At 36.6% G+C, this 14,143-nt stretch overlaps 1 protein-coding gene across 1 annotated transcript; it reads right to left on the bottom strand.

Moving 5' to 3' along the window:
• Window positions 1–442: 442 nt before the first annotated feature.
• On the bottom strand, window positions 443–13,428 carry LOC145769922 (ADP-ribosylation factor-like protein 5A). The gene is made up of 6 exons (XM_082581472.1): window positions 13,231–13,428; window positions 12,222–12,282; window positions 11,353–11,500; window positions 11,080–11,163; window positions 4,255–4,406; window positions 443–3,852 (listed from the first exon to the last, which is right to left on the bottom strand). The coding sequence occupies exons 1-6, from the start codon at window positions 13,274–13,276 to the stop codon at window positions 3,807–3,809; spliced, it is 537 nt and encodes a 178-aa protein (XP_082437598.1). The 5' UTR covers window positions 13,277–13,428; the 3' UTR covers window positions 443–3,806.
• Window positions 13,429–14,143: the final 715 nt, after the last annotated feature.

Here is a 14,143-nt window from a genome sequence, read left to right as displayed (position 1 = left end):
ACATTTTTCTATGAAGCTAAAACCTCAATTGCTAAGGTAACAGGGATCAGTTGTCAGTAGATGTAACAGAAAATATATTTCGCACTTGCTAGTGCATCGTCAGTTCTGATAAAGGGTCCCTTTATCAGAACTGACGATGCACTAGCAAGTGCGAAATATATTTTCTGTTACATCTACTGACAACTGATCCCTGTTGCCTTACCAATTGAGGTTTTAGCTTTCTAGATATGGAACAGGGATCGTTTCAGAACAAGACTAGGTCAGAAAGCGAGGCAGACTCCGACTCAGCAGCAGCCTAGAGCAGTTAGCTATATTTTTCTATCAACGAATAAATATCAGAAGATGTCATCTTTGCATTATCTTATTTTTTGATTCTTGGGTAGAACTCGTTCCAACAGAGGTAGAGTCATTCACTGCTACTCCAAACTGAAACAAACGTTCATACATTTTCTTAGTTTTATTGAACAAAAAATCATTAGTCAACGCACAGTAGACGTTAATATAACATCAAAGGATTTAAAAATTCAAACCATTTATCGTTTGATTTTAGACTGTCTGTGAACTGCACTACTCAGTAGCTTCAACACAGTTCACCAATGCGGAAATATATTTAAAAACTGACCAAAAGACAACGAGCTTCAAGTGTCAAAATGCCATGCGATACTATTAATGGTTTGAAACAAAATTTTTCTCGATGGGCTACCTCCAAATTTTCGTTCGTAGCCGAACGAATTAGTTGGGTTGCTTCTCATTACAAATCCCCTTCGGAAACAAGCCGTTTGCCCGACAAATGCAAGTCAAAAACCCCCCCACAAAACTATTCATCTGTGATATCAATTCAAGCAAGAAGTTTTGCAATGTGTAAATTTATTAAACTTGACCAAAAAGACAACAAAGGGTTTGTTTGCCATATAACCAGACTAAAGTAACAATAAACGTTCTGAAGACAAGTATTGCATTCAGTTGTAACAAAACCTTAAAAGAGATGTACGTTACACAAAAAAGACATTATCCAAAAAGGAATCACCTTTTCAGAAGGTCAGAACAAAAGCAGGCACACACCAAAGTAAATAATATCAATATAATTTTCGTCATTTATACGTTGAAATAACATCAAAAACGATGAAATTTGCAATTGAAAAAAAGGTAAAATGTCGTAAGATAAGCAACTGTTTAATTCTACGGAGCAAAATGAACAGTATTTGTCTTGGGGAATGCGCTAAAATGTTCAAAAATAATGAACTTAAAAATACCAATATGAGCATTGTGTCTTCTTATAACTGAGAACACATTATAATAAGGACCGCATCAAACAAGTGGCTGGATTAGCAAGTTTTAGTCACTGATTTGGTAGGAAAATATCAAATCAGTATGTTTGTTGAAAAAATTCGCTTCCCTTGTTTGAACCAGTGAATAGGTGGATCTGCAAACTATCGACGTCATCTAACAATCAATCAACATAAAAATAATAAATGGTCTGTTGAATGCAATCTAATATTTGAAACTTCTAAAATTCCCTTCAAGATATTAAAAGCTGCAGAAGTATCCTGCATGTGCTTTTTGATTGTGACGTCATTTCTTAAAGAGGTCAATCGAAAATTAGAAAATTGAACTCTTTTTTATGACGTAACACTCGTTAACACTTTATTGTTCATGAACTTTCGCAGAGAGGAAAATTATTATTTTTTATTTATTAAAACGTATCACGGACTCTGTATTCCGCTCTACACTAAAGTTTTTCGGTTATTCATTAAAATTAAGACTAACAATATAAACACAAGAATTCACTTCCAAAAAAAAATCAATAATTTATAAAAGTCTGATTACATCAAAATTCGTTATTAGTACACCTTAGTTTCACCTAAATAGGATCATAAGAATAGAATCTAATTGAATAGTTCCTTCTGATGATTATATTGAGGTGAAACAGGCTATTAAGGTTTTTAGTGAACTGGTAACTAATTTTAATGCAATTCGCTCTGCTTGGCTTTGAACAATTTTTGTACTATTAATAGCATTTATTGTTTAAAAGTCTAATTTAGTTTGAAGTATAAAGTGTTTATTAGTAAAATGCGTTGGTTTACACAGGCCACTAAATTAGGAATGGTGGTCAGGCATACGAATCAAAGTTTGCGAGATACGAGAATATCTGATTAATCATGGTCGATGGAGTGGGCCCTCGACTGTTAAGGCGTTTTTTTTCATTAAATTCTAGCAATTAGGACTAATTTTAAGAGAACTTAAAGCACAACTGCATAATTTTGAATGGGAAGTTACCGCCGCGTACATTACCAACTAACAAAACTCATGTCACATGTATTTGAAAATCGTCTGAAAACCAGCCCGAAGTGTAGCAAAAGTGTTTAAAATGATAATCTCTGGTATATATAGGGAGCTTTTAGAGATCAAAATAAGCAGTTATAAAGCATTTTAGGACGGGTCCAACCATTGGCGGCAAGGCTCGATCTTTATCCCTCGTAAATTTAGAGGGTTTACTCAATGTATTGCAATAATTGCACTTTCTACTGAGACACAAAACGATGAGGAGTGTAGCCTAACTACTGCAGTCTTTCATGTGGGGTTTGAATGGACGTGAAACACTGTATTAGGGAATGCGAATCCAAAATCAACACACGCTCAGACGGCAAATTGTCTGCAGGCGTTGAATCAATGTAAAAAGCGGCTTGTTTATGAATTGGATGATATTTAAATGATGAAAAGTTTAAGAACGATTGTGGTTTTGAAAGACAAGTCAAAATATGTTAGCAAAAGAAAAGCTTTCAGTTGCCACGCACACAAGAATGTAAAATATCCAGACAGTAAAATTTGCCCTTTTTATTTTGTTTCAATGTCGTCTGGCATTGAAGCGATTCAAAATTGGCAACTTTTACGCAAGCTTGTTAAGTCTGAGTGAATACAAACGGAGTAACTAGGAGATACTCAGCTCCAAAATGTTGTAAGCTTCAAGCTTTAGAATAAATTTCACTGTCACTACTGTCAAATGCAACTTTGCAGTCAGTGTCCAGAGTTGATACGAGGTTAACATATTGAAAGTGTAATTGTTTTGAATTTTGATGAACTTACACAACACCATCACAAGGCTAGGTCAGTTCACATATCATGTCATTTTTGAAATGACTTAATAGGGTTCAAATTAAACCGAGCTACATGTATGATGGAATAGTTTTTTGAGCTCAGTAACAGTTTTAGGATGTTCTTGCGTCAATGCTTTTGCTTAAGCAACAGTAGAAAGAAATATTTTTATACATTAGCGTTAATAATTACAGATGGCGAGAAGAAGGTCTGTCATTGCTCGAAGCTGCTGTCGCAATGATAAACCTTCTCCTCGCCGTATTCAAGTTCTGTACCACATATCAACTCTTCAAATTCTTAAAGCTTTCTACGCCACTGTTAGAAAAATTCAAAAAGAATAATGTGATCTTAGCCTACAAGACAATGAAAAGAAAGCAGTTTAAGAAATCAATTGCAAAAAAAAAGATCGGTGCCATTGTAGTGTGAGATCCACATGACGGACAGGGTTAGGGTCACAGGTGACATGCAGACTGCAAGCTTTAAGAAAAGATTTGGTAAATCAGACACTACTATGGCACCGAAAGATCTACCACCGATCTCCATACAACGTCATCGGTTTACTAGTGACGCTAACACTGAGGGAAACACTAATCTTTTGTTAATGTGAGTCTATCTGTGAGATAGTCCTTGCACCTCGATGACACTAATTGGCGACACCACATCTCCAGGTAGGATGAGCAAGATACATTTCAACTATATCTTGCACTTTAATACTATCTTCCTGTTTGTGCAAGCATCCATTCAAGTCCTTGTGATAATCTAAAAAAATACGAGTTGAATTTAAGGACAGGTGACCAGAAAAAAACCTTTAAAGCTGTAAATTGCCACAAGAAATGCTTTAGGTATGTACTTGGTTAGACTGGATCCAAATTTAATAAAGAACAATGTATTCATTGAGTTATGCAGAAATACAGTGGGCTGAGGGTAATCAAAGCCGGTTACCTATGGCGGCTTACACGCAAGCAAAACACAATTCAGCTTCCATAATAAAATCGTGAGCTACTACCTTCAATCCAAATCTCACTAAAACAAAGTCATTTGTAAACTAGAAAAATATTGCGGAAAAACGGTAGGAAGTGATACAAAACTAGTTCTAACATCTGCGAAGGATTTCATATTGTGCAGTGTGCACTTATACAGTAAATATTAATTACGACTGACCCTTCTCCTGTAAGCGCACAGCAAGCTTGTATTTGCCAAGTATGGTCCTTTAAGCTGGTTAACTTAAGTTGTTGTGATATTTCAGCAGCTGACATCCTTCCCTTAATGTCCTGTTTGTTAGCAAACACAAGCAACCTTGCTTTTTTTAAATCCTGAAAATAATAGGAAATTGAGATAATGGCTTGGTCCACATTTCATTGCTTGTTTGTTATATTGGCAAAGGCATTACGGGTATGTGATACAGGCCTCATTTTAAAGACAAAACAGCTTTACAATCTACGCAACCCTCAATAAAAGCAGCAGTTTCACACGGTCCCACGAATTACCCATAAGTACCCATAAGCACCATAAGTACCCATAAGCCCCATAAGTCGCATCGAATTACCCATAAGTACCCATAAGTCGCGTCGAATTACCCATAAGCCCCATAAGTCGCGTCGAATTACCCATAAGCCCCATAAGTCGCGTCGAATTACCCATAAGCCCCATAAGTCGCGTCGAATTACCCATAAGCCCCATAAGTCGCGTCGAATTACCCATAGGCACCATAAGTAGCATTGAATTACATAGAAGTAACGTCGAATTACCCATAAGCCTGTATACTGTATAGTGTAGAGTGTAGTCTATAGCCGTCTAGAAGCCTAGTAGTCGGCTGCATAGCCGAGTGGTGAGGAGCACGGGCTGGGCGTTCCAAAATATAGTTCGACACCGTTCAAGAGCAGGACACTTGAAGGCATGCCTAAAGGTGGACACGAAGATTGGCTTCGTTGCCTTCCCGTCCGCTTATGTGTAATCTGCAGTTTGCTGCAGCAGATGGAGTGTTTTGACCAGGTGACTGCAGCATAGCAATCGTTCTCGCACTCAGCCAGAGACTTAATTCTTGCTTTAAACTTGATAATTAAAGAAAAAAAAAGAATAATGGCAAGGGTGGGAATCAAACCCGTGTCACCAAATTCAATAGCCCTTCGGCTATACCATTCCGCCACGCAATCGCTCGTGAAATCTTCGCTTAATTTGTTTATATAGGTAATGTTTCGAGAACGCTCACAATATTATCAGTTTAGTTTGTTTTTATTTCTGACCATCACAACGAAAAAACAATATACGACAAACTTAGCACAGATCTATAAAAGGTAGAAACGACAAAACGCGGACGTTATAACGTGCATGATACCAAAGCAGGACAATCAGTTTAACATGACACGATCGCAAGTCGCAACAGCAACCTGCAGATTACATATACGCTGACATGAGGCGTAAGTAATTTCATATTGCTTATGGGTAATTCGACGCGAGTCGAATTACCCATAAGCCCCATAAGTCGCGTCGAATTACCCATAGGCACCATAGGTAGCATTGAATTACATAGAAGTAACCTCGAATTACCCATAAGCCTGTATAGTGTAGAGTGTAGTCTATAGCCGTCTAGAAGCCTAGTAGTCGGCTGCATAGCCGAGTGGTGAGGAGCACGGGCTGGGCGTTCCAAAATATAGTTCGACACCGCTCAAGAGCAGGACACTTGAAGGCATGCCTAAAGGTGGACACGAAGATTGGCTTCGTTGCCTTCCCGTCCGCTTATGTGTAATCTGCAGTTTGCTGCAGCAGATGGAGTGTTTTGTCCGATAAAACACCTTAACATTGGACAATTTTCCCTATGAACCAGGTGACTGTAGCATAGCAATCGTTCTCGCACTCAGCCAGAGACTTAATTCTTGCTTTAAACTTGATAATTAAAGAAAAAAAAAGAATAATGGCAAGGGTGGGAATCAAACCCGTGTCACCAAATTCAATAGCCCTTCGGCTATACCACTCCGCCACGGAAGCACTCGTGAAATCTTCGCTTAATTTGGTTTATATCGGTAATGTTTCGAGAACGCTCACAATATTAATTATAATAATTTATTTGCATCAGACAAAATTATTATCAGTTTAGTTTGTTTTTATTTCTGACCATCACAACGAAAAAACAATATACGACAAACTTAGCACAGATCTATAAAAGGTAGAAACGACAAAACGCGGACGTTATAACGTGCATGATACCAAAGCAGGACAATCAGTTTAACATGACACGGTCGCAAGTCGCAACAGCAACCTGCAGATTACATATACGCTGACATGAGGCGTAAGTAATTCCACATTGCTTATGGATAATTCGACGCGACTTATGGGGCATTTGGGTAATTCGACGCGACTTATGGGGCTTATGGGTAATTCGACTCGCGTCGAATTACCCATAAGCAACGTGGAATTACTTACGCCTTCATATCAGCGTATATGTAATCTGCAAGTCGCTGTTGCGATTTGCGATCGTGTCACTTAAACTGATTGTCCTGCTTTGGCATCATGCACGTTATAACGTCCGCGTTTTGTCGCTTCTACCTTTTATAAACCTCTGCCAAGTTTGTCGTATATTGTTTTTTCGTTATGATGGTCAGAAATAAAAACAAACTAAACTGATAATATTGTGAGCGTTCTCGAAACATTACATATATAAACAAATTAAGCGAAGATTTCACGAGCGATTGCGTGGCGGAATGGTATAGCCGAAGGGCTATTGAATTTGGTGACACGGGTTTGATTCCCACCCTTGCCATTATTCTTTTTTTTTCTTTAATTATCAAGTTTAAAGCAAGAATTAAGTCTCTGGCTGAGTGCGAGAACGATTGCTATGCTGCAGTCACCTGGTTCATAGGGAAAATTGTCCAATGTTAAGGTGTTTTATCGGACAAAACACTCCATCTGCTGCAGCAAACTGCAGATTACACATAAGCGGACGGGAAGGCAACGAAGCCAATCTTCGTGTCCACCTTTAGGCATGCCTTCAAGTGTCCTGCTCTTGAGCGGTGTCGAACTATATTTTGGAACGCCCAGCCCGTGCTCCTCACCACTCGGCTATGCAGCCGACTGCTAGGCTTCTAGACGGCTATAGACTACACTCTACACTATACAGGCTTATGGGTAATTCGACGTTACTTCTATGTAATTCAATGCTACTTATGGTGCCTATGGGTAATTCGACGCGACTTATGGGGCTTATGGGTAATTCGACGCGACTTACGGGGCTTATGGGTAATTCGACGCGACTTATGGGTAATTCGACGCGACTTATGGGGCTTATGGGTAATTCGACGCTACTTATGGGGCTTATGGGTAATTCGACGCGACTTATGGGGCTTATGGGTAATTCGACGCGACTTATGGGTAATTCGACGCGACTTATGGTGCTTATGGGTACTTATGGGTACTTATGGGGCTTATGGGTAATTCGTGGGACCCGTTTCACATGCCATTTATACAACATTAAGCTGCGCCCTTTTGGGGCAAATTTTTAATTTCAATTGGGGGGACATCTAAATATCTGTGTATGCCTGAAAAATAAAGGCATGCAAAAAAAAAATTTTTTTTGTCAATGTTTAGACCCTGCTGTCGGCCCCGGAACATTTGCAGGTTACCGGAATTTTGAAATCCTCATAAAATCTTAATCTTTTGTGCTAGGTAGGGCATGTTGGTATTCATTTCTATTGTTTTTGGATAATTAATCCATTTATTAAGTTTACAGACAAATTTAGACATGTTTTAAAATTTTAATTTTTGCTACGGTGACAAACTTTCTTGCATTTTATGTAAATTTTTGTTGTTTCTGAAGGTTATGATAGTAGCAAGTTGGATTTATTGGTTCTGGTACATTCTGAAGCAATATAAATAGACTCATTAGTTAAACATTTAACAGAAACAGTGGCTTAGGAAGTCCAGATGAAAAAATAGTATTATAATTCTTATTTATGTAACAAATTACATCACAAGCATGTAAGTTTGTATGCTGTTTCTCCACCCATTAACTTGATTCCGATTTTACCTTCCAGGATACTACAAAATATACCTACCTGACTTATTCTATTGAATCTATTGTATTAGCTGAGTGTAAGAATGCACAACGATCTTCAATAAAGGATGATCCTTTAGAAATAGAAAAGTATGAGTCACTGAAAACATCCGAACTTCCGCTTCATTTGAATGTACTCCGACATTTTCTCTATCTCCGTACATTTCAATTTACAAATTCCACAACATCTAGTCCAGTGGTCTCCAACCTGTGGGTCGCGACCCCAAGTGGGGTCGCCTTAACTTTTCCTGGGGTCGTCAAAACTCACCATATTTAATTTATTAATGAAAAAAAAAAGACTACGATGCTAGTTTAGATTAACTTTTTGTTATTCATGGTGACTCTAGAACGAGCGAATAGTTATTTATGCAGGTGTAGTGTGCAGACATTTCATCGGCTGTTTTCGGTTTACTTTGCAGTTAGTAGGCTAATAGTAATTTGTAGCTAGTAAGTATAGCTAAATATTATACAAAAATGGCAACAAAAAATACCAGAAAAAGATCATATGACGAGGCTTTTTTAAAACTTGGTTTTACTGACTCAAATCGCAAACCAAAGTGTCATAAAGTTCTCGGAGAAGAATCGACGAAGAAAAATAAACTTAAACGTCATTTTGAAAGAAAAATCATCCAGGCTGCCTGCATGGATAAACCATCTGAGTTATTTTAACGTAAATTGCAATCTCTTGAATTCAATTTTACTATCAGTAAAACGTAGGATTGAAGATTATGTCCAATGACGTTCTTGACCAAATTGAAACCATCACATTAACAGTGCAAATTAAATGTTGAAACAAATTGACAATTTTGTGTTCGTGAAATCACGTTCATGTGTTATGTGAAACTTCTTAAAAACAACCATTTGGAATACTTTTGTGTAGCCACATTTCTCTGTAATTGTGCATACTTACTCGTATTGGGCCTATTTAGTTTCAGTATTACTTGAAATATTTTTCTCCGTATTGGAAAACAAAATGGGGTCGCATGTAAATGCGGATTTTGTTTTCGCTTAAATTGGGGTCGCTTCTTAAAAAGGTTGGAGACCACTGATTTCTAGTCAACTGCACAATCAACTCTACGAAGACATCATCAACATAATTATATTCACCTTGCATGTATAGCAGCTACAAAGTGCAAGAAGACCATCATAGACCAGATGAAAGAGTTTGAAACCAATGAAACCAAAAGAAAGACCGTGAACAAAAACAAGAATAACCAACGCGAGTGACACAGTGGGCCAATTTTTTTCTTGATCAAACTTTCTGGAAGATTTCCACTATTGGTCGCCATGCCCAGCTTATGCAGGTGCTTTGCATCATTCGAGAGATTCTGTTCAACTTGAACCGAAATTTCAGGATATTTTGGTATATTTATTATTTAGTGGTTCAAATAGTATTGGCTCCATTTCCCATACATTTTTGGCAAGCATTTTTCCGATTGGGCCATTAAAACTGTTTGGCCCTGAAGTTTATCCATCAATGTGTTCAAAAAATTTGCGAAGTGGTAACTCCCAGTGGTGAAGTAAGCAAATAACACGCTGACAAGGTCTTCCTATACTTCTGTCGATATGGGCCATTGAACCATCCTTCCAACCAGTATTAGAGTTTATACCATCTCAAATAACACATATGTTAGATATGTTAATTTTCATTAAGGTTAGATGATCCACGACACCTTCAGCAACACATTTTCCTGTAGGCTAGAATACAAATTTTAAAGTTAAGACTTCCTAAAAAAAAATTATTGAACCTAAGAATCTACTGGTTATTCTTGTTTTTGTTCACAGTCTTTCTTTTGGTTTCAAGCTCTTTTATGTGGTCTATGATGGTCTTCTTGCACTTTGTGGCTGCTATACATGCAGATGAATATATGTCGATGATGCCTTCGTAGAGTTAATTGTGCAGTTGACTAGATGTTGTGGAATTTATAAATTGAAATGTACGGAGATAGAGAAAATGTCTGAGTACATTTAAACGAAGCGGAAGTTCGGATGTTTTCAGTGACTTATACTTTACTATTTCTAAAGGATCATCCTTTATTGAAGATCGTTATGCCATTCTTACACTCAGCTAATACAATACATTCAATAGAATGAGTCAGGTAGGCATATTTCGTGGTATCCTGGAAGGTAAAATCGGAATCAAGTTAATGGGTGGAGAAACAGTATACATACTTACATGCCTGTGATGTAATTTGTTACATAGAATTATAATATACTATTTTTTCATCTGGACTTCCTCAGCCATTGTTTTTGTAAAAATGTTTAACTAATGAGTCTATTTATATTGCTTCAGAATGTACCAGAACCAGTAAATCCAACTTGCTACTATCATAACCTTCAGAAACGACAAACATTTACATAAAATGCAAGAAAATTTGCCACCGTTGCAAAAATTAAAATTTTAAAACATGTCTAAATTTGTCTGTAAACTTAATAAATGGATTAATTATCCAAAAACAATAGAAATGAATACCAACATGCCCTACCTAGCACAAAAGATTAAGATTTTATGAGGATTTTAAAATTCCGGTAACCTGCAAATGTTCCGGGGCCGACAGCAGGGTCTAAACATTGACAAAAAAAAATTTTTTTTGCATGCCTTCATTTTTCTGGCATACACAGATATTTAGATATCCCCCCAATTGAAATTAAAAATTTGCCCTAAAAGGGCGCAGCTTAATACAACATGGACTGAAGCCATGTTATGGGCTTCGTGGATTAACGAACATGTAAGTTCCTTCCAATACATTTAATAACCAAGAAGCTAAAAAAAATTGTAAGTGCGTGATCGATTTTTGAAAATCCTGTGTATCACAAACGAGATACATCCCACACAGCAAATCAGTCATTTTTACGTTGATTCAACGTCTCCAGACGTTGAATTAAAGTAAAAAATGACTGATTTGCTGTCTGAGATACGGTTAGACCAATAAACTCACTTCATGCTGCAGCATTGAATACAATTCTTCTTTGCTGATGTGCAATCGCTCTCTGTCCGTGCTATCAACCACCAGGATCACAAACTGGTAAAAAAAACAATAAAATTGAAAACAACGTAGAAGTTAATGCATTCAACACCTAAAACTTTTGATTAATTAATTTCGTTAAAAAATGTTCTTTCGTAACCATTGTGCAAAATTAACATTCAAGTAAGGCCATCGAATGAATGCATACATTTGTCATCTGACCTTTCACAAGCGCTGTCAACTTACATCGGAATTGGCGTAGTACGTTGACCAGGAAGACCGGAGAGACTCTTGCCCGCCAATGTCCCACATTACGAAGCGTGACTTCTTGCAAACAATCTCTTCCACGTTGCTACCAATGGTTGGCGACGTGTGGACGACTTCGTTCATTAAACTGAAAAAAAAAACAAAAAAAAAAACGTTTCAATTATTTTTTACAAGGCTGGTAGAGCAAAACGGATTTTACCGTGTCTAGAATATCGCTGAATGGGACATTTTTGGTCTGAATTTACAGCTTAGACGTTTTTTATAAATGTCAAAATAATGATATTATTGTGACAACATAACACGTTATTAGCCGTTATGCAATGACGTCATTAGCATACGGTTGCGCGTTCGTGCTGTTCGCTGGTATTAGGGCAGCTTGAGAATGTCGCTGATAGTGTTAACACACAACACCGCACCAGTCACGTCGCATCATTTGATCCATCTATGCCATCCCAAAGTTAGGACATACATACTGCTTTTGTAGCAAGGTCAATAGAAAACACGGACTTAAAAAACAGTGTCTCACTTTTTTCAATAACCTTAAATTTCGCCTACAGTGCTACAATTAAGATAGTTTTTGATATAATGATAACATTTATATAGTACCACATCCACAATGCAAACTTTGAGACAAGTGAAAAAAGCTATAGCCTAACAAAAGTGCCTAAGAGTAAGACAGGAATAGGCATAGTGCAAAAACAGAATGCGGCAACCGCGAAGCTGAAACAAACAGAGAAGTATTTTTGTGTGATTTGTGCCAATGATGGCACACCATGATGGCACAACTTGTTGAAAATCTCTGGGTGAAGAACAAAAATACAAATAAACTAACGCAAGCATTCACTTACAACTGATATAATATTGTTGTTTTTCCAGCATTGTCCAGTCCAATTATGATAACTTTGTGCTCTAAAGTCAAAAATAATAATTAATACGATTGACAAAGCAATATACACTACAGGCAACCAGCAACATAATTTACAATTACAGCATATATACAAAATAAGAGATTTCTAAATTTAATATTTTAGAATTTAGAGACAAGTAGTTTAAATGTAATAAAAAAATAAAGAGCCCAAAATGTAGATACCAAACTTATGTTCAGCAAACAAACGTTTCGAAAACTAGTACTACTGTCTTCATCTTCAGTGTTATAAATGTAAGCAATCCCTGATGCCGCTTAGGTTTACATTAAATTGCGGCTGACGTCACAAAGACTTATCAACAAGCTATTATGAGAGCGAAAAACGTAATAGAAGTCAGGTTTTTTCATGAAATGATGCGGAATAGAAGTCAGTATTTTACGACAAGACTTTACGAAAAAACAAATTACATTTTACTGGATCAACGAGATGGGTTAATTTGTTTTTTCGTAAAGTCTTATCGTAAAATACTGACTTCTATTCCGCATCATTTCATGAAAAAACCTGACTTCTATTACGTTTTTCGCTCTCATAATAGCTTGTTGATGAGTCTTTGTGACGTCAGCCGCAATTTAATTTAAACCTAAGCGGCACCAGGGATTGCTTACATTTATAACACTGAAGATGAAGACAGTATAGTTTTCGAAACGTTTGTTTGCTGAACATGAGTTTGGTATCTACATTTTGGGCTCTTTATTTTTTGATTAGATTAACCAGGCGTTCCAACCATTTTGCTCCTTAGTTTAAATGTGTTGTGTAATCTGTATATACATGTTTTTAGGCTCTAACAGAACAATATGTCGAGGCAAAATCTGGGTGTTAGATGAACCTAATGACCTGCACAAACACATCATAGCACAGGCCACATTAAAAACGATTAGATATAGATGAGCATATACTTTAAAAGGAGAATGCATCAAGTAACAAAGCTTACCAGCATTTCTAAACATCTGTAACAGTTTGGTGAATAAAACACCCATCTTTTGATGGTTTAACTCCAAAAGTTTTGGCACTTCAATTAATTCCACAAGTTTTCGTTTGCAGGAACCATTTGAAAACAAGGGTTATGTTTCAATCAAAAAGTTCATGACTAAAGCAAGTAAATAAATGAAAATATATTTTGCAGCCTAAGCTTTTTACCTGTTTTTTAATTTTTATTAATAATAAAGTTAACATGTGTGTTTCAATACCTAAATTACAGATTGTAGACCAGTTGCCACACATGAGTCTTTCTTTGGTAAATGAAAACAATGATAATAACATAGGCTACCTTAACTTAGTAGTGATAATAATAACATAGGTTACCAAGGTTATGTTATATCAGGAATTATTAATAGCCTGTAGCTTGATTGCAGTCACTAAAAATGATGACTAAACGTGCAAAGAGATCTAATTTTAATAAGTACAAAAACAACAGTTACTTTTCTTTCAAAAATAACAAACTGTAAAAAAACAAGTTGTCAAATAGCTTATTACAAATCAATTATCTCTCTACGTAAACAAATAAAACATATATATGGCATTTGTTAATCACAAAAGCCATGCATCATTATACTACCTTCATTATCGTTACATTTATTTTATTGTCCAAATTTGATCAACTTGTAGGCTGGGTTTTTTTTCGGTCATTTATCGGTCATTGACCGATTTTTTAGCAAAATGTCTGAAAAAAATATAGTCAATTCGGTTAAAATATCCGAAAAAAATTGCAAGGTTGAGTTTCGCTGATGAACGTTGAAGAAACGTTTGTCTGTTCTAACTTTTCTCAGATAAAACACAACAACGTTTCTCAGCGAAACTTAAAGTTGTAGCTAATCAGGAAGTGCAAATTTTGGTTTGTATCAACT

The sequence above is a fragment of the Aplidium turbinatum genome, chromosome 5, assembly GCF_918807975.1.
Source record: "Aplidium turbinatum chromosome 5, kaAplTurb1.1, whole genome shotgun sequence".
Lineage (NCBI taxonomy): Eukaryota > Metazoa > Chordata > Ascidiacea > Aplousobranchia > Polyclinidae > Aplidium > Aplidium turbinatum.
This window is presented reverse-complemented; position numbering and strand designations above follow the sequence as displayed.